At 40.0% G+C, this 19488-nt stretch overlaps 1 protein-coding gene across 3 annotated transcripts in view; it reads left to right on the plus strand.

The window, feature by feature from the left end:
- GDPD5 (glycerophosphodiester phosphodiesterase domain containing 5) overlaps positions 1 to 19488 on the plus strand; it is a 175752-nt gene that overhangs the window by 103822 nt on the left and 52442 nt on the right. For all 3 annotated transcript variants that reach the window (XM_051987088.1, XM_051987090.1, XM_051987089.1), the window contains exon 4: positions 18164 to 18267. In XM_051987088.1, the coding sequence (XP_051843048.1) occupies positions 18164 to 18267 (104 nt within the window). The remainder of the gene's footprint in view (positions 1 to 18163; positions 18268 to 19488) is intronic.

The following is a 19488-nucleotide window of genomic DNA, read 5'->3' on the forward strand; positions in this document are numbered from 1 at the left end:
CTAGGTCAAAGAAAAAATACTGAAAGCATCCGGAAAAAAAGAATTTGAATATTGAAGAGCTACAGCCAAGATCATACATGATTTAGCAGGCACTATTATAAAGAAGCAGAGAACTTGGAATATGATTTTTCAGAAGGCAAAAAATATGAGACGTACAGTTAAACATAACCAGTAAAACAGCATAATGCTAAAGGAGAAAAAAATAGATCTTTAATAAAACAGAAGACTTTGAAACATTTTTGGTGAAAAGTCCATTTCTTCAAAGAATCTTTGAAGTTACAAACAGACATGAAAAGAAACATAAGGTTAAACATGGATAAACTTGCTTATATTAAAATATGGTCACTTCTAAGAATGAGTATGTTATACCTTGATCTTAATTTAAAAAATAGAAAGGGAAAGGGAAAAGTTTGGGGAAATTATTTCATATAGTGAAATAAACATTTATACAAATAAAGTAGGTGGGGGTGGGGGAAGATGACATTTGAACTTCACACTCATCTGAATTGTTCAGAAGACACACAGAAATACATTTCATTCAACAGTGATATAGGAAGGAAGGGGAGAGTTAATTAGAGAGAGGATAGATTGTGGGAATCCTAAGAAAACTGATTCTAAAGATGCACAAAAATATCTATAGCTCTTTTTAATGTGGCAAAGAACAGGAGTCTAATGGATATTCCTACAACATTAGGGAATGGATGAACAAAATAGAATATATAAATATGACAGAATGTTATTGTGCTGAACTTTTGTCAGCATAATAACCAACAAGGATCTAGAGTTTAGATGAGAAGATTTAGAATGTAGAATGAATATATATATATGTATGTATGTATATATATATATACACACACACATACACACACATATATATATAAAGCTTATAACGAATGTGGAAATTTGTATTGATTAACTACATGTCTTTGTAACAGGCTTGTTTTTCTTGTGCTCTTAATGGGAAAGGTTTTATTATAGGAGGATAAGAAGGAGGATCTTGACTGATTAAAGCAAAACAAAGTGTGTGTGTGTGTGTGTGTGTGTGTGTGTGTGTGTGTGTGTGTGTGTGTTTTGGGGTCTCATGATGAAACATACTGTGCACTTACTGACAGAGCAGTAACAAAGTCAGTCCAGATTTGAGAAATTTTTTAAAAACATGGCCAATTTGTAGAAATTTTGTTTTGCTTGACTATATACTGTTTTAAAAAAAAAATTTGTTTGTTTTGTTTTTTGCTTTCTCAAGGTAAGGGGAGAGAAGTGGGAGGAAGAAAAGCCTGGCCCTTGTTTAAAAATACAATAAAACCATTTTTAAAAAGAAAAATAAAATGAGAAAGTTTGACTAGGTGACCTTTGGGATCCTTTCCACCTCCAGTTTTCTAAGACTAAGAGCCTAAATTAGAACCATATAACTTTACACTTATGCAAGACTAACTTCTCATTTAGGAGAAGAATCACCTCTGTTAATCAATTAAGCATTTATTAAGTACCAATTATGTGCTTAAAAAGGTAAAAGTAAAAAAAGACACAAAGAAAGGTAAAACCACTCAGTTCCTGCTCAAAGTCTAATGTGGCAGAAAACGTTGAAATAAGTGTGTACAAACAAGTTATACACAAGATAAATTTGAAATGATTACTAGAGGGAAATCATGAGCAATAAAGGAAAAAAAACTAATATTTCTCAGGTGCCTATTAGGTGCTGGGAACTGTACTAAGCACTTTACAAATCTTGTTTGATCATCACAACCACCCAGCGTTTTACTGGTGAGGAAGTTGAGGCGCTTGAGTGATTTGGGTGAATCACACCAATAGTAAGTATCTGAGGCTGAATTTGAATCCAGGTCTTGACTCCAGGCCAGAACTCGATCACAGAACCATCCAGCTGCCTCCAAGGGACTGGGCAGACATTTTGTAGAAGACAGAATTTTCACTGTAATTTGAAGGAAGTCCGAATCTGTGATCCTTTCAGTTTAGGCTCATTCTTCTGTTGGATAGCTCTGATTGTTAGAAAGTTCTATCTTATATTCAGTCAAAATCTCCTTCCTGTAATTGCAGCTCAGATCTCAGGTAGATCTCAAAAAGCCAAGCTGTCTGCTGACCACAATCTTTTGTCATCCTTCTCATTTCCTGCTGGTCTCTTAAAGGAAAAAGGACCTCAGAGTGTCTGTCAGAAATGCAGATCCTCCCCATAAAAGGGAGGGCGGAAAATCTCTTTTCTCTGATGCTTCAGATGCCATTCTTTTGACATCTGTTTTTATAATTGGTAGACCTGGACTCTTAAAAGGATTGGAACTAGGAACATGAATTATCAGAGCTGGAAGAGATCTTAGATAGAGACAGAATAATAGTAATAGCTTATATTATATATATTGCATATTCTGTGCTAGAGACTATGCTAAATGCTGTACAAATATTATATAAGTTGCTCTTTACAATAATCCTAGTAGCTAGAATATGAGGCTTGGAGTCATATGGGCCCGAGTTCAAATCTAGCCTCAAATATTTGTTAACTGTGTGACCAGGATCAATTTATTCAACCTGTATCTGCCTCAGTTTCCTTAATTGTAAAATCGAGATTATAACTACATATCTACAGTATTTTTGTGAAGATCACAAGATATTTGTTTTTTCTTTTCTTTTTTTCTTAACGTTCTTTTTTTTATTCTACATTTCAAATTATTTCTCTCCTTCCAACTCTTCCCTTACCTCTTGAAAAGGCCAGCAATATGATGTCTTTTTTTTCTTCCTAAGGCAATTGGGGTTAAGTGACTTGCTCAGGATCACACAGCCAGAAGTGTTAAATGTCTGAGGCCAGGATTTGAACTCAGGTTCTCCTGACTTCAGGACTGGTGCTCTATCCATTGCACTACCTAGCTGTTCCATGCAATATGATATCTTAAATGAGATAATATTTGTAAAACATTTAGTACCGTGCCTGGCAGACAGTAGTTGCTATTATTATCCTTATTTTACGGATGAAGAAACTGAGACAGGATTTAAGTGACTTGCCCATAGTTGCATAGCTAGTAAGTGTCAGAGGCAAGATTTGATCTTCACAACAATTCTATGAGGTAGGTGCTGTTATTATCACCATTTTACAGATGGGGAAACTGAGGCAAGCAGTTTAAGTAACTTGCTCCAGCTCACATAGTAGTCATAAATGCCTCTTGCTATGGTGCCCTAAAAACTGTACCTTAGCGACCATCTACTCCTAACTACTCCCATTTCTTAGAATAATTTAAGGAATGATCCATTTAAAAATGTATTTTAAAAATTCACTGCTACCTTTTGGGTTTTTTATGTCACAGTCAGTTAATTCCATATAAAACATTCCCCTCACTTGAGGTTTGACATGTCTAACACCCCCCACTCAGAGCCCATCACCTCTATCCAGAAGAGGTTTCATCATCTCTCCTGCGGTCACTGCCTTCATCTGAATCCAGCTGCCTTTTAGTATAATTACCTTCATTTTACAAAGAAGGGAAGGAAACAGGCGCAGAGAGGTTAACCTCAGTTGACAGCAGCCATCAAACCACATAGGCTAATAATAATCCTTATTTCTTCAGCACTTTGAGGTCTGCAAAGCACCTTCTTTTAAAAGAACCCCATGAGGTACAATGTCCGGAAAGTCTCTCTCTCCTGATGACCCAATTCCCCATCTTAATCAGCCATTCGTCCCTCACAATTCACAGCTCTCCTTTGTTGCTGCTGGAGAAGATGCAGGAAAAGCTTTTACTCGGGCACGTATGAGAGGGCTAACTGTTGGCCGTAGAGTGGTCCTGATCCCCATTTTACCAATGAGTGGGGAAAGTGAGACTGAGGCTGTGCTGAAATAACCTTGGGCACCCTTCTAGCTAATGCTGGAGCTGGGATTTGAACCCTGGCTCCGGGCCCAGGGCTCTCTTCACTTCTCCACGCTGCCAGTCGGAAGCTCAGGGCTGTCATCGTTCTGACCTTTTCTGCTTGCCAAGATTTTATGCCTTACTGATTAGAACCTTTCCCCAAGGGACTGCTTTAGGGTGGTGAATTCAACTTTTATATCAGTCTTTTCCTTTAAATACACTCCTAAAACCTCCCTCTTAATGACCTAGTTTCTCTCCCTAATAAACCGCTCATCCCTTGTGACTCCTAACACTTCTCTGCCGGAAAATGTTAAATGAATTTGGCTAAGCTGCACCTGCTGCTCAGGGGGAGGCAGAAATACCCCTCTCATACCTCTGGATTATAGCTCAGGGCTCGTCTCAAAGGCAAGCAAAATTCCTGAGCATTCTGGCTGGTGCCTCAGTCCTAGCGGAAATGTATATTCTGGTGCTAGGCACTCTGGGACCATCCAAATCATTATTTATTTTTAGCATTTTTTTTTTAAGAAAAATGTTGAATTCTAAATTCATTCCCTTCCTCTTGCTCCTCCCCTACCCATTGAGAAATCAAGCAACATGATATCAATTAGTTCTGGGGCGATTAAAGGCAAAAATAGGAAGGAAAATAGGACTCTATGTACGAACAGCACTTTACAAGCTATTTTTCTACCCTTTATTTCATTGTATGATTGATGGGTCACAATGGCTCTGAGAAGTTTCCAGGACATAGATTTTTATCCCCACTTTACTGATGGGGAAACTGAGGCCCAGAAAGAGAAGGGAAAAGAGACTTGCTCAAGTCACACAATGAATCCATGTCAGAAAGGGGCCAAATGGTGATCCAAGACAAGTCCAATAGACTTAAGATGGAAAATGCTGTCTGCCTCCAGAGAGAGAACTATGGAGACTGAATGTGGATCAGAGTATAGTATTTCCACCTTTCTTGTTTGTTTGCTGGGTTTTTTTATTATGATTTTTTTCCTTTTGGTCTGATTTTTTTTATACAACATGACAAATATGGAAATACATCTAAAAGAATTGCACATTTTTAACCTGTGCCAGATTGCTTACTGTCTTGGGGAGAGGAAGAAGTAAGAGAGGGAGGAAGAAAAAAATGGGAACATAAGGTCTTAAAAAAATTAAAGTTGAAAACTATCTTTACATATATTTGGAAAAATAAAATACTTTTTTGAGGGAAAAAAAGGAAAGGGTCAAAGACATGTCTCTTAGCAGAGGCAGAGTAATTTAGTGGAGAGAACATTGGGCTGAGTTCAGATACTGGCTTGTGTGACTCTGAGCATGTATTTTCTGCTTCAGTATGGAGATAATAACAGCTTCTATCATGAAGGCTTGTGAAAATCAAATGAGATAAAGTTTGTAAAGCACTTAGCACAATGCCTGATGTATATAGGTAGAGCATGGTAGATGCTATATTAATATTCATTCCCTTCCTCTTCCTGATTCCCAATCCCAGACGTCACAGAATTTCCAAGTTGCAAGGGCAGTTATATGGGGCACTGGGTAGAGCATTGGGCCCTGAGTTGAGAAGACTTGAATTCAAATCCACCTTCAGATGCCAGATATGTGAACCTGGGCAATTCACCTAACTCTGTTTGCCTCAATTTTCTCATCTGTAAAATGAGCTGGAGAAGGAAATGAGAAATCACTCCAGGATCTTTGCCAAGAAAATCCTAAGTGGGATCACGAAGTGTCAGATATGAATGAAATAATTGAATAATGACAGTAACAGTGCCCTTTGCCTTCTAGGTCAGCCTGTATAGCAAAAACCTGGAGTAGCTCCCTCTTCCCAGGCAACCTACTTCTGATTTTGTTAGAGAGTTTTCTTGACAGCAAATGTCAATTGTTCTCTTTGTAATCCCATTTATTTTCTTGATTCTGCCCTCTGTAGCCACATGCTAATCCTTCATAAACTTAAAGACAGCTATCTGTCTTCTGTTTTCTCCAAGTGGGGAAAACATCCTTACGCTGATGCAGAGAGAGCCAGAGACCCTTCCAAGTAGGACATGTGTGTGCCTTTTTATCACCTAATGCAAAGAGACTCATGGGTCCTTCCAAGTGGGACATGTACCTTTCCTTCAGCTGACACACAGATACTCATAGACCCTTCCTCACTATCAGGTTGCTGTCCCATATGCTCTTCCAGTTTATCAATTCCTTTCTTAAACCTTAGTGCCTAAAACCAAACACCATCCTCCATGTGAAATCTGATGAGGGCAGGACTCTCACCTCCCTTTTTCTAGACTTTTTAATTATAACATGCCCTAAAAATATATGGCACAAGTATTTCTTCATCACATGTTGGGAATGATGCTCCTGGGGCCCCTTCATTTTAGCCTCTGACCTTTGATTTGTGCCTCCAACACTGGAGTGGGTTGTCCTGCTGTACCTATACTGGCCGTCCTTAGCATATTGTCCTATTCACATGCAAGTCAAGACATCATCCTGTGATGTCATTGATGATAAATGATGAACATGGGTATTCACCAGAGATCAATTCTCATTCAGAGGCAGGGTTATTCAGAACAGATTTTTTTCTTTGCTGTATTTTTAAGGGGACTTAAACAAAATCATCCTGTAATCTTGGCCGTAGTTTCTAGTCTAGTAGAGCAATGGCAGTGTTATGCCATTTTTATATTATTCTATTACATTATTGTTATTGCTATTATTACCATTTATTCAACCCTGGAAGGCTCCTTCTTACGTTATCCAGAGACAATTGTCCAGGGATAGAGGAATCACCATATCCCTGAACATCAGGCAATCATCAAGCATTTGTTAGCCACCTATTGTGTGGCAGCCACTGCGCTAGCTACTTGGGAAGATAGAAATTTCAAAAAATGACCTGCCTGAGGGATTTTGATTTGGCCAGATAGTCCATACTACTCTGGGCCCCACCTCTTAGTGCCTAGTTCTGTGGTTAGCAACATTACAAGTAGGAGAAGCCATGATCACTGTCCATGAGGAGCTCATGGTTTAGTTGGGGGAGACACAAGACATGTATGCAGGAAACAACTAGGAAGCAATTCAAGATCATGGACTAGGGCCATTATAAGTCCCTGAGAAGGGAAGAGAAAGAGCAATGTGGGCTACGGGGCTGGGGAAGGGCTTCTTGGAAGAGTTGGGATGTTAGCAGAGACAAGAAGGATGTATAGAATCTGGGCACTAGGGGGCAAAAGGAATCATGGAATAAGAAAAGTTCAGGTTCAGAAACTGAGATTTAGGTTTGTTCCAAGTTACGCGACTAGTTAATGACTCATCAGAGAATCATATACATTCTGCCTCTCAAGCCCGGGCTCTTTCCACTATAACTAAAAAGGTGGTTTGAAACAGGATGAAATCTAAGGCCTCATCTTGAAAATGAAAGCAGAAATAGAATCGTCAGTAGTGAATTGTTCTTTTCAGGTTGCAAAAGTTAGCGTGAATTTACTCTCTGGCTCTGACGTAAACACCAGAAATCCAGTGATCAGGGAAATGACTCAAGGAGCTAGGTAGTGCAGTGAATGGAAGATTGAACCTGGAGTCAGGTCAGATCCAGCCTCAGATCTCACTAACTATGTCCCCCTGGCCAAGTCATTTCTGTTTGTCTGAGTTTTATCAACTCTAAAATTAATAGTAGTACTTAACTCTCCAAGATGTGAGGTTCAACTGAGATAATATTTGTAAAGTGCTTAGCACATTGCCTGGCAGATAGTAGATACTCCACAAGTGAGAGTTGTTGTTTGTTATTAGTTATACTCCTTCTAGCTAAGATCCCTAGGAGATAAGAACCTTTCATGTAGTGCAGATAGGAGGAGAGGGAAAAAACCATCTGAGTACCTGTCTGCCTACCAGAGTGCAGTAACCAGTGGTTATCATCTCTGCTGCTCTCAGACACACTGCCCCTGTAATTGTGAGGTAGTGCAGAGAGTGATTGCTGCTTTAAGAATAAAAGGAGTAGAAGAGCCAGGGGCCCTGGACAACCTTCCTTGTGTGTCTGGGTTATTAAGGAGATAATTTAGCATTCGTGCTAACTCAGCAATCAGAGCTTTTTCTCGGGGTCAGAGAGGGAGCCAGGCTCTTAGAACAAAGGATGGAGCCCTGGGGGGTGGAGGGAATGGGAAAAGCCTGGGCTTGTTTCCACCTAAGAGTAGTGCTTCATATTTGTAGAATGGCTTCATTGGAAGGATTTGAAGATATATATGTAACAACAATTATATTTGGAAGGGATTTTGGACGATAGATTACTGATTTTACCCGAAAGGGACTTTAGAGCATAGATTAGAGCTGGAAGGGGCTTTAAAATTTAATTCAGGAAATTTTCCCTTTGTTCAGACAGAATGCTGTCACTGTATGGAAGTACATTTACATAAGATTTAGTCTTTGCTCTCCTTGAACTATCTGGTCTTATATCCCCTCTGCTCCATTTGACAGATAAAAAAACTGAGGGCTAGAAAGGAGAAATTATTTTCCCAGGATCACATATAGAATCATCGGCACTGCCTGGATTAACCCCAGGTTCCCTGAATCTCTATTCCATGGCTCAAGCTGCCTCTTTTTAGACACATTTATACTCTAGCTCATGCATGGGGTTTTTAGAACAGAAAGCTGTTGCCCAGTTTCCCCTTGAACCCCCCCCCCCATCAATAGTAAAAATATAATGAGATTCATCTGTCCTTCCTGGATGACTCCCTGTGGAACCCGGGGAGCTGCCAACCAAGGAAGACATGTGGCCCGTTCTCCTTTTTCTAGGGTCCTTGTTGGCCTTCTGTCACTGAAGTAGGAGATGGACTGGCAGCTCCACAGCACAGCATATGCTAGCCAGTGGCTATGTTTGACAGGGAAATTAGAGGAGGAAAACCGTAGTGTCCAGATGTATCATGCTTGACTGGCTTCTTCAATTCCCCAAGGCCTTCCATCTCCCAGAAGCCACCAAAAGGCAGACAGTTACTTGCCCGGGGCCTCCCCCTCCTGCAGTCATATAGCAGTTCCTCGATGCTAGCAGAACCTTCTCCAGCCCCTCCGGATCCCACCCATCTCAGCCTCCCCTGACCCTCCTTGGCACTCGCTCACTCACTGTCAGTCCCACTCCTTCACTGTTAAGCCTTGTTCCCAGAATCTCCTGAACCAGACAGCTTGCAGAATCACAATCAGCCAATAAGCATTTAATAAGCACCTATTATGTCTTGGGTGATGTGCTGAGCCTAGGGATGCAAAAAAGGACAAGAACAGTCTTTGCCTTTACAGGAGACATCGTGCAGACAACTGCATCCCTGCAAGAAATAAAGACAAAAAAATGGAACTAATTATTGGAGAGAAGGCACTAACATTAAGAGGAAGAGTTTCTGCGAAAGGCTTCTTGCAGAAAGTAGGTTTTAGCTGTGTCTTGAAAGAAACCAGGCAAGTTAGAAGACAGATACAAGGAGGAAGAGCATTCCAGGCATGGGAGACAGTGCCCAGAGCTGAGAGATGGAGTGACTTGTTTATGAAACAGCAAAGAGGCCCATGTCACAATGGATCAAATTGTGAAGATTTTGAATGTTAAAGGCTTTATTTTTGATCCTGGAGTTCATCAGAGACCTCTGGAGTTTATTGAATAGGAAGGGGGAACTGTACTTTAGGAAGATCATTTAGGAAGATGAGTGAGGGATAGCTGGAGAGAGGAGAGAATTGAGGGAGGGAAACCTACCAGCATCCCTGCAGGCGTGAGGTGAAAAGGGGCAGCAGCGTTGGAGGAGAGAAGGGACTCTAGAAGGAGATTTTGCAGAAGTAGAAACAGGACTTAGCAGCAGACTGGACGTGGGGGTGGTTGAGAAAGTGAGGAGCAAAGGCTGGAGCTGAGACTTCAAGTTTGAGTATAGTTGGCGTGTGCAACATAAAGCCCCAAACATTCCCACGTCTGGCCCGAAGTAGGTTAAAATGTAACAGGGAAATATTAGCAAAATAAATCAAAAGACAATCAAAATAAGGAGCCACTGGAGTTATTGAGTGGGAGTAGGGCAAGGGGAGGATTGACATGGTCTGACCTGTGTTTTATTGATATTATGATGTGGTTTTCTAAGTCATTTTACTGCCACAGGGATCCTTATTATGGGTTAATGGTCCCCATTTCCATCTGAATTTGACACTAGTGACATAAACAGTAATAGGGAAGTTAGAAGCCCAGAACTAGAGGGCTTAGATGGGGAGGGCATCTCAGATGATTGCTTGTGGTCCTTTGTTCTCAAAGCATGTAGACTAAGCAGGAATCAACCATCTTAAACCAGTTGACAATACAATGTATCTACTTCAAGACTTCACACATGAGGAACACACTACCTCTTGGAGATAGCTCTATTATTTATTTAAATATATATAGATAATTATATTATGATTTATTATTGATATTTTGGTTAAATTGACCACTAGGCAATTTCTACCCGTGGCTTCCAGTTCAGTTCTCTAGATCAAAACAGGACCTAAGACAGCTCTTGTAATACCAAAAGCTATTATAGCCACCCCCCTCCCGTCTCTTTTCCTCCATACTAAACATCCTCATTTTTTTCAGTTAATCCTCAAATGGCATCCGGTTACTTCCCTCTGGACTTACTCCAGCTTGTCAATGCCCTTCTTAACATGTGACCCCAAAACTGAATGAAAATGATGAGATCTGTCCAAGGAGGGAGACAGTGAGGTTCTCACTTCCTTCATTCATTTATTAAACTTAATAGTACTTACTGTGTAGAGCTTTCTGCTAGATGCTAGGAAAGCTATACAGTTTAAATCAGTAGTTCACAAAGTGTGACCCAGAAAATCTTAGGGGTCTTTGAAACTCAGACAGTCTACAAATTCACTATAGTTTTTATTAATAATATGGGAAATATCTATAAATATAGCCATGTAAACAAAAATCCTTTGGACAGAGCCTCAGTAATGTTTAATAGTATAAAAATACTGAGAGAGCCATTGGTTTAGATTATACAAATCCCCTGCTCTCATGTAGCTCAATCTAGGCAGTCGAATACTAGGTAATCCCATTAATCTCTCCACTCCATCTTCCATTTGGTTTTCAAAAGTGATTTTCCTAAAGCACAGCTCAGACTGTCACTCTTCCCCCTGCCTCACCTCTACTCAGTAAACTCCTGTGGTTCCCTATTGCCTCTAATATGAAACAGAAATTCCTATGTAGGATATTGAAATTTCTTTATAACCTGTCCCTTTTCTACCTCTTAGGGCTTCTTTTATTTTACTACCCTTCCTTTATTCTATGATCTAGTTACACTATCCTTCTTGCTATTCCATCTACATGGTACCCCATCTCCCATCTGCCTTTTCATTCTTCGTCCCCTATGCCTGAAATGCTGTTCCTCCTCATCTTTACCAATGAATTTCCCTGGTTTCCTCCAAGAGTCAACTTAAATACCACCTTTTGTATGAAGCCTTTCCCAGTTTTCTTATTTCTGACTTTTCATCCACTCTGTATGTATCTTGTATGTACCTTATTAATTATGTTTTCTCCTTCCATTAGATTGTAAGCTTTTTGGGGATTTCCCCTTTCTTTTTATCCTAGTAGATACCTCAAATATAATAAGTGCTTAATAAATGTTTGTTGACTGACTTTCTAGTGGTATAGATTATAATATATGTGTGTGTGTGTGTGTATATATATATATATATATACGTATATATATATATATATATATATATAAAGAGATATTCTTAAATAACGTGATCCACTTGATCTGTATGACTTTTGTTCATATCCCATAAGTCTTCTGCAGGACACTTAATCACCATGCTCAGGCCTTTGATGGATAACAGTGAAGTAAAAGGCTTGTCCATTGGTTATCTATCACTGACTAGGTGACTCCCCCCTTCTCTGCTGGTTATCTTTAATACTGTTTTTGGTAAAACTTTTGTTGGTGATCTGCTAACCCCTACTCACACCTATCCTTCACCTTTCTATTTCCCTGAGGGTGACTCTCAACTTTACTTCTTCAGAGATGCTGTATTCCATGTTGATGGTTGGTTAAAAAGATAGTTCTTTATTTCAAGGAGAACCTCGGGTTCGTTGTTAGCACTGAACACTTAACTAAAGGCTGCCCAGTACACACCTTTCCTAGTGAACTCTTGTCCATTTGTTGTCCATCTTCAGTTTCTGTCTAAGAGATGTGTGCTGATGAGCCAGCTCTGTGGATTTTCTATCCAAGGCATAGTCTAAACAGTAGGTAATCTTCATCTACCTATTTTTCCCTGTGTGGATAATTGGTTTTGATTATGAATGTCATCTAGGAGACTTTGCAACCTTCTGGGGCTTGATGCAATCAGCACAAGATCATCAGCAAGCAAAAGCTCTCTGAGGATCTTCCCATCTATTAGGAGTCTTCACAGGACATCCCCTATAGTGATTCCAAACCCTTATAATAAGATCTGTCACCTTGTTTTATCCTTTGCTTGATATTCATAATCCAAGAGGGAGATTGTCTACCTTTTAATAGATCGTTTAATTGACATCTACAAACCCTTGTTGAGTATTCAACAACATCCACACAGGAAAACACAAGTGAATAAAGAATGCCTGTGGTTCAGACTATGCCATTTAGTTAGAATGCTACCGGCTGTGTGTGTACGTATGTATAGATATATATTTGTGTATGTAGATAGATAGATAAAGATATCAGTCAAAGGCAGACAGGAGACAGAGACTGAAGGTGGACAATAGATGGAAAGAAGAGAGTGTGTTAAGTTGCCTTTGGGCATCTATTCAATGATATAAATGATGTAAATCACCACTAAGGTAGACATGTGGAGTAGTTAGATTGGAGGTTCCTATTCAGGTGTGCATTGGATGAGGTGACCATGCAGTAGCCAACTCAGGGAAGAAAAGAGACTTTTTTGATCGTTCCTTGTAGGACCTTGGACCACTCGCTCAATCTGCCAGAACTGAAGTCTGAATATCTGTGAGGTTGCGCGTTTAACACAGACTAATGTGCAATTTGTGCAGTCATTTCCAATCCTAGGAAGCAATAAAGGAGGGACTTGAGGTGTTTTACCAGGTGACCCTATGGAAAGAATCTTGATCTTGGCTAAAAAAAGACACTTATGGTCCTGGCTCTGCCTTGGGCTTGCCAGGTGATGTTGACTAAGCTACTTTGCCTGTTTTGATGAACCTTAGTCTAGTTATCTGTCATTGATCCAGCATGAGGTTGAGGATGTATTCTATCGGGCTTGTGAGTGATTATGATGTGGTTATCATTATTATCAGCTTTGGAGCTTAGGGGAACCCAGGAACAGTAAATATAGTCCAGCAGCTATAGGGTGTTAAGAGGAGAGAAAGGAAGAAGACTTTCTCTCAGCCAGGTTTTATGGTTTTAATAAAGATGTTCTGGCCTCTGCAGTCCTACCCTGGGCCAATCCATCTAGAAGCTGGGCATTGAAGGGCGTAGACCTAACCTGCAGCAATGCTAGAGGGGGGAGGGAAAGGAAAGGGTACACCAGGGAGAGGGAGAGAGGAAGCAAACCAGTTATTTATATCCCTAATTATGTTCCCCCGGCAGTGCTGTTTATCTCTCAACTGTGCACGTTCTCCTCCCCATTACCCCAGCTTCCAGAGGTCCCCCAGCTTCTTGCTGATTGCTTCTAATCTCCAAGGCTGGGTCAGAAGCCTCAGAGTCTAAGACAGTGCCAGGATCCTAGTTATTTCTTTATTTTGTTTCATGGTTGCCTTCCCAAACTCCTGGAACATCTGTTTAATTGTTTCTGACACCTTGGACTTGGAGAGCATTTTTAGAATCACAGATCTTGGAATCTCAGTCTCATAGAAACTTAGAATGAGTCATTGAATCTTAGAATCACAGTCTTTTACTGTCACAAAATCCAGGCTCATAAAAACTGCCTTCAAATTGAAAGGGGTCTCTGAGGCCTTCCTTGGGATTATCTTGTCTTTGATTCCCAAGCTCCAACTCTGGAGAATTCTGTTTGAGTTTACCTTTTTTCTTTCCTCCAAATCCCAAGTATTCTTTTATGTATATTCAAAGGAGAACAGGTATGAGTTACAGAGCAAAGGGGGAGATACAAAAGTGTATTTTGGGATAGCCCTAGAAAGAAAAATTGTAGTTGCTGAATCTAATAAATGATAATTAGCAATTATGTAGTGCTTTAAGGTTGCAAAGCATTGAACAAATTTTATCTCATTTTATCCTCACAATAAATTGACGTTTTGTAGATGAGGAAACTGAGGCAGACAAGTTAAGTAAATTTGTTCAAAATCCCTCAGCTAAATAAATGTCTGAGATAGAATTTGAACTTGGGACTTTCTGACTTCAGGTCCAGCAATCTATTTCCTGTCTCAGCAGTTGTAGTAGAAATAATAATGGCTAACAATTATATAGTACTTTAAGGTTTGCAAGGAACTTTATGTATATTATCTCATTTTATCTTCTCAACAATCTATGGAAGGTTATAAATGAGGAAACTGAGCCATATAGAGTTAAAGTGATTTGCCCAAAGTCAGATGACTTGTAAGTGTCTGAAAGAAGATTTTACCTCTATCTTCCTGACTCCAGGACCAGAACTTATCTGCCACAAAAGCTGCCAAGTCAGTATTTCCCTGATTTAATAAGCAATAAGTAAGTGCCTGTTGTGTTCAGAGCTAAGAGGTATATGAAATTTAGAATGGATCCTGTACTTTTCCATTTAGGGATTTAGGAAATGCAGGTGTTAAGTCTAATGTAACAACTATAATACATCAGCAAGGTTTGAACAGAGAGCTTTATAAAGTCATTGCTAACCTTTCAAAGGGGACTTGGGAAGGCTTTCTGGAGAAAGGAGCATTGGGACTCTAAAGGAGGACTCCAAATTCAACAAGGGGAGGAAAGCAGTGAGAAAAGGAAGAATTCTCCCTAGGGGAAATGAAGTATGATCCCACTCCTTCCTGTCCAAGCTCTCATTTCATCCCATGCATGCCCTGCCTCACCAAACTGTTGTAAGAAGGAAATGAAAGGGGATATGGAAATACTTTTGTAAACTGAAGAAAGAGATAATCATGTGAATCTTTTTGTTGTTGTGGTTAGAATTGCCTGTCCTCCCCTCCCCCCAACAAAAGATGTTTTATGGAATGTAGTAGAAAAAATCCTGACCTGGAAGTCAGGAAAGCTAAGTTTTAGACCCTTTGTATGACTTAAATCTTATGATTTTGTACTCTGTGGGATTTTGTTTTCTCCTATTGATTTGGATTCTGGATTGAATTCAGTGATAATTCTGACTTTTTCAGCTCTGATATTCTCCATTCTAAGCTTCTTAACATTAATTTTAACATTCTCTCATCTGAGGTCTTCCCGAATATTCTATAACCAAGGTTCCTTCCAGATCTAAAATTGTGTTCTAACATTCAGTATTCTCAAATTCTTTGTTTTAAGAGCTCTCTCAGCTCAGATAGGATCTGTTCTGAAGTTCCTCTCATCTCTGACTTTCTAGGCTCCAAGGACCCTCCGAGCTCCGGCCCTCTGTATTCTGAAGTCTTTCTTAACGCTAATATTTCTTGTTTTGAGGTCTTTGCATCCGTGTGGTGCTGGAAGATGGCAGGTCTCTTTCTTCCTCTCCCCTCTCTCCCAGAGAGCCCCAGAGGGCTGATCAGGAGGATAGCTTACTGTATTTCTCCAGTTAATGAACTTCTATAAATAAGTGGGGGAGTGGAAGTTGACATGGAAGGGGAGCCCCCTGCTGCCCTGTACTGGGCATTCTGCCCAGAGTTGAGATGAAGATGGTCCTATGAGCCCTGGGCGCCTGGTCTAACCGGGCTGGGAGAACAGGGAAGGAGGTGGCTAGCAGTCACTCCATCTCCATAGAGAATTCGGGTGGGAGGGTGGGGAGGGGGCCAGTGATGTGTTGGGGGGAAGGGCATTCCTTCTTCCTAGCTACTGTCAAATCATGGAGAGTGTGGTAGAAAGAACAACTAAGGCTTTTTCATCCTTTTCGACTGGACACAAATCTTCCCTTCCCCTAACAGCATAATATAGGAAAAATCAATAGACCTTAGAGACATGAAGCCTTGGGTTTGAGCCCCCAGTGTGCTGTGGAATTAATCTTGGGAAAAATGGAGCTCCTGGGAGACATGGCCCCTGGCTACAGAGACTCCCTAATCTGATGGTTAAAGAAGAGCTTAATCTTTCTAGTCACAGAGGTAAAGGTGAGGAGACCACATTCATCTCTACCAAATGGTCAGCCAGGAGACAGCCATAAATCACGGTTGATTGGAGGCCATTCACCTTCAGGAATCAATAGCCCATTTCTTTTTATTGCTGCAGGAGGCCTCTCTCAATTTTTCTTGAGCATTTCTCACTTACTGAGGAAGACGTCTGGGCGCCCTATGTACTAAAGGGTTCAACCCAGAATTGGGGCCTAAATGGTTTTGAACCTCCTCATGGAAAAAACAAACTTGAAATCAGATCTCATACATTTATTTTTGAGAGTCTGACATTTAACTTTTCTCACACTTAGTTTCCTCATCTATAAAATGGATATAATAACATCATCTAATTCAAGGGGTGATTGTAGGGCTCTGATCAGGTAGCAGAGGTTTTTTAATTTTAAAACTCTCTATAAACAAATGTTAGCTATTGATTCCTTCCTTCTAGACACTCTTCTTTGAAAATGCTTTATCATCTGCTTGGAATGTCTTCTTCCTCCATTCCCCTTCATCTAATTGGCTTCTTGCCCATCCATAAAAGCCCAGCTTACATGCTCCTTCCTCCGGGAAGCTAGTTCTGCTCACCCCAGCTGGATCTCACCAAGCATTTCACATCTCTCTCTAATGCTGAGCTTAATTGTATAATAATCTGTGTTATCATTATTTCAGTTACTACCTCACCTCCCTCTCCCACTTTGAGCTCCTTGAGATCTGGGAACAAACGAATTAAAAAAACACTTATTAAGCATACTTAGTATGCTTTAATACATATGCATTGCACTGTGTTATGTGCTGGGCATAGAAATAAAAAAGCAAAATGTTCCCTACTCTCAGGGTGCTCACATTTTGATGGGGAGATAACTCATTTAGGAGGGTTTGGCAGTAGGGCAGATGGAAAGGTCTCTTCAAAGACCTGCATCACTTGGTATGCTATGAAGTGAATAGAACCAGAGAACAGTTTATACAGTAACAAATGGAGAAACAGTTTTGAAAGACTTGAAAATGTTGGTGGATTGACAAATAATTTAAGAGAAGAGTGCTAATTTAACATCATCTGGAGAGAGCTACAGCTCAAGATGTAGCTGAGACATACATTTTTTGGACACAACCAGAAAAGAGTTTGCTTTGACTACGAATATTTGTTAGGGAGGATTTATTTTTGCATTTTAAAAGTTGTTCACTTGGAGGGGAAAAATAAATGATTATTAATGGGAAAATAATAAAGTTAAAAATAAATGTTAATGAATTATTAATTAATTATAAATAATGATTATTACAGAGTAATTGGGCTATTAATAGGCTAATGGGTAATTAATTGATGAAAAAGCAAAAGAGGAAATGTCCCATGGTCCTTACAGTACATTGTCATTTAAAAAATAATGCATTTCCTTTAATTTCCATTTATAAAATCAAATCTGTTTCTGATGTTGAACTATTTGAGGCTGCCAGAAACTAATGATGAGAGCTTTCTTTTCTGAGTCTTTGATCGCTGTAACTTCTAAGAAGTTGGGGGCTGCAGACCCCAAGTGCAAAGGCAATTGCCAGATCGAAACTTCCCAAGACTTTCTCTTCTAGATGATGGCTAACATGGAGGCAGGGCCAGCAGTCTGAGGGAGCAGGACGTGGAGCTTTTAGACTTGTTGACCCATCCAGGGTGGTTGGTTGGCTGTTGTAGACTGGAAGACCTCTGCTCTACAAGAGTCGCTCATCATGATGGCTGTATCCTATGTAAACTTGGCATCTCTCTTAGCACAGAATAGAAGACCTTGTACACTGTAGTGGCTTAATAAATGTTTGTTGAATATGATACACACAGGCAAATGTTGGAAAGTTGTAAAGTACAAACTTTATCTCCAATGGAGAAGTATGAGAAGGCATTTCCCCCATTCCTTTGCAGGGATGGGTAGGGGGCAGTCCTTGGACATGGAATATTGCATGTGATATCTGTTTTATTTTGTTTTTCCAATGTATTGATTTTGCTGATTTTTTTTTCTTTTCCTCTTTTTTTTTTAACAAAATTATTTCTTATTGTGTGGGGGGGACTCTTTTGAGGGGAAACAAAAAGGAGATAAAGGGGTGGCCAGATGAGTGAGCTGTACTACCTTAGCCTTCAAGTGACCATCGTACTCTTCTATCTCCACAGTGGGAACGTCTCTGGTTTCTGATTCTCATCTTCACCTTCTTTCTCACCCTGACCTGGTTCTATTTCTGGTGGGAAGTTGACAATGACTACAATGAATTCAACTGGTGAGTAGAACTGGGTCCAGGATTCCCAGATGTATCAGCAATAAATCAGCAAGTATTTATTAAGCACCTACTATATGCCTGACATTGTGTTAAATGATGAAAATACAAAGAAAGGCAAAACCAGTAAGGGCTGGGATTTAATTACCCTCTCCTGTCTCTGCCATTGATTTGCTTTCTGTTTTCTTCTTTGTAAAATAGAGATTCACAGTAGTTGCACAGCTGACTTAGTTGTAATCAAAAAAGTATTTTCTAAATATTCAGGAGCTCTAGAAACTGGAGCCAATGAGCTAGCAAGATATCAGACTATACTTTTGTGACCAGCCAGCTGATTTAGGAAAGGAACAGACTTAATCTTTAGTTCTAGTTTTGAGTTGGATACTGATGACCTGTCTTGAAGACCTCTGTCTATTAGATATAGATTGTAACAAACAGTCATAGGAAATGGAATCAGCAAAGACCTTAAATATCCTTTAGTTCGGGTGTTGGCAAACAATGGCCTGAGGCCCCAGTTCCTGTCAAAACCATTCTCAGCTCAAATGTTATATAAAAACAGGCAGTGGGGCCTGGTTGTAGTTTTCTGATCCTAACCTAGTCAAGTCTCCTCATTTTTACTTGAGAAAAAACTAATATAAGAAAAAAACTCCCCCCAGGGTCACTGAAGTAGTAGGAATAAAAACAGGAATCAATATCTGGACTGTTTCCACTCTTCTGGGCTGCCTTGTGGGGGACCTGAGTTAGAAGAGACTAGACTGCCTGACTGCGAGACCCCACAGTCTTGTAGAGATCAACAAAAAGAACTTGAACCTGACAGGCAGCTTGGTCTCCATCCCTGCAGAAATTATGCTGAGCCACGTATTGGAAGGAAAGGAATAATTATCCCTTCCACTTATATAGAACTTCATATGGTAAAAGATTTTTCCTGTCCATTATCTTCACAATCCTTTAGAAGAAGAATATTAGCTGCATTGGGCCTTGGAGAGATCATTGAGGAGTAGATAAAGTAGGTGAGTGGGAAGCCAGTTTCAGCTTAATGTAAAGGAGGAAGCTCTTCCAGGAAAACAGTCGTCACAGTGACCACAATAATGTAAGTAGAAAGGATAAGCACTACAAAACAATTGAAGAGGAATTCTGCAGAATTGCAGAAAGCAGGCACGGTCCCAAAGAAAAGATATGAGAAGATAGCTCCTCCTGCTCCTTTCCAGAGCTTGGGTGTGGAACACT

This window comes from Antechinus flavipes, chromosome 3 (genome assembly GCF_016432865.1).
Source record: "Antechinus flavipes isolate AdamAnt ecotype Samford, QLD, Australia chromosome 3, AdamAnt_v2, whole genome shotgun sequence".
Classification (NCBI taxonomy): Eukaryota; Metazoa; Chordata; class Mammalia; order Dasyuromorphia; family Dasyuridae; genus Antechinus; species Antechinus flavipes.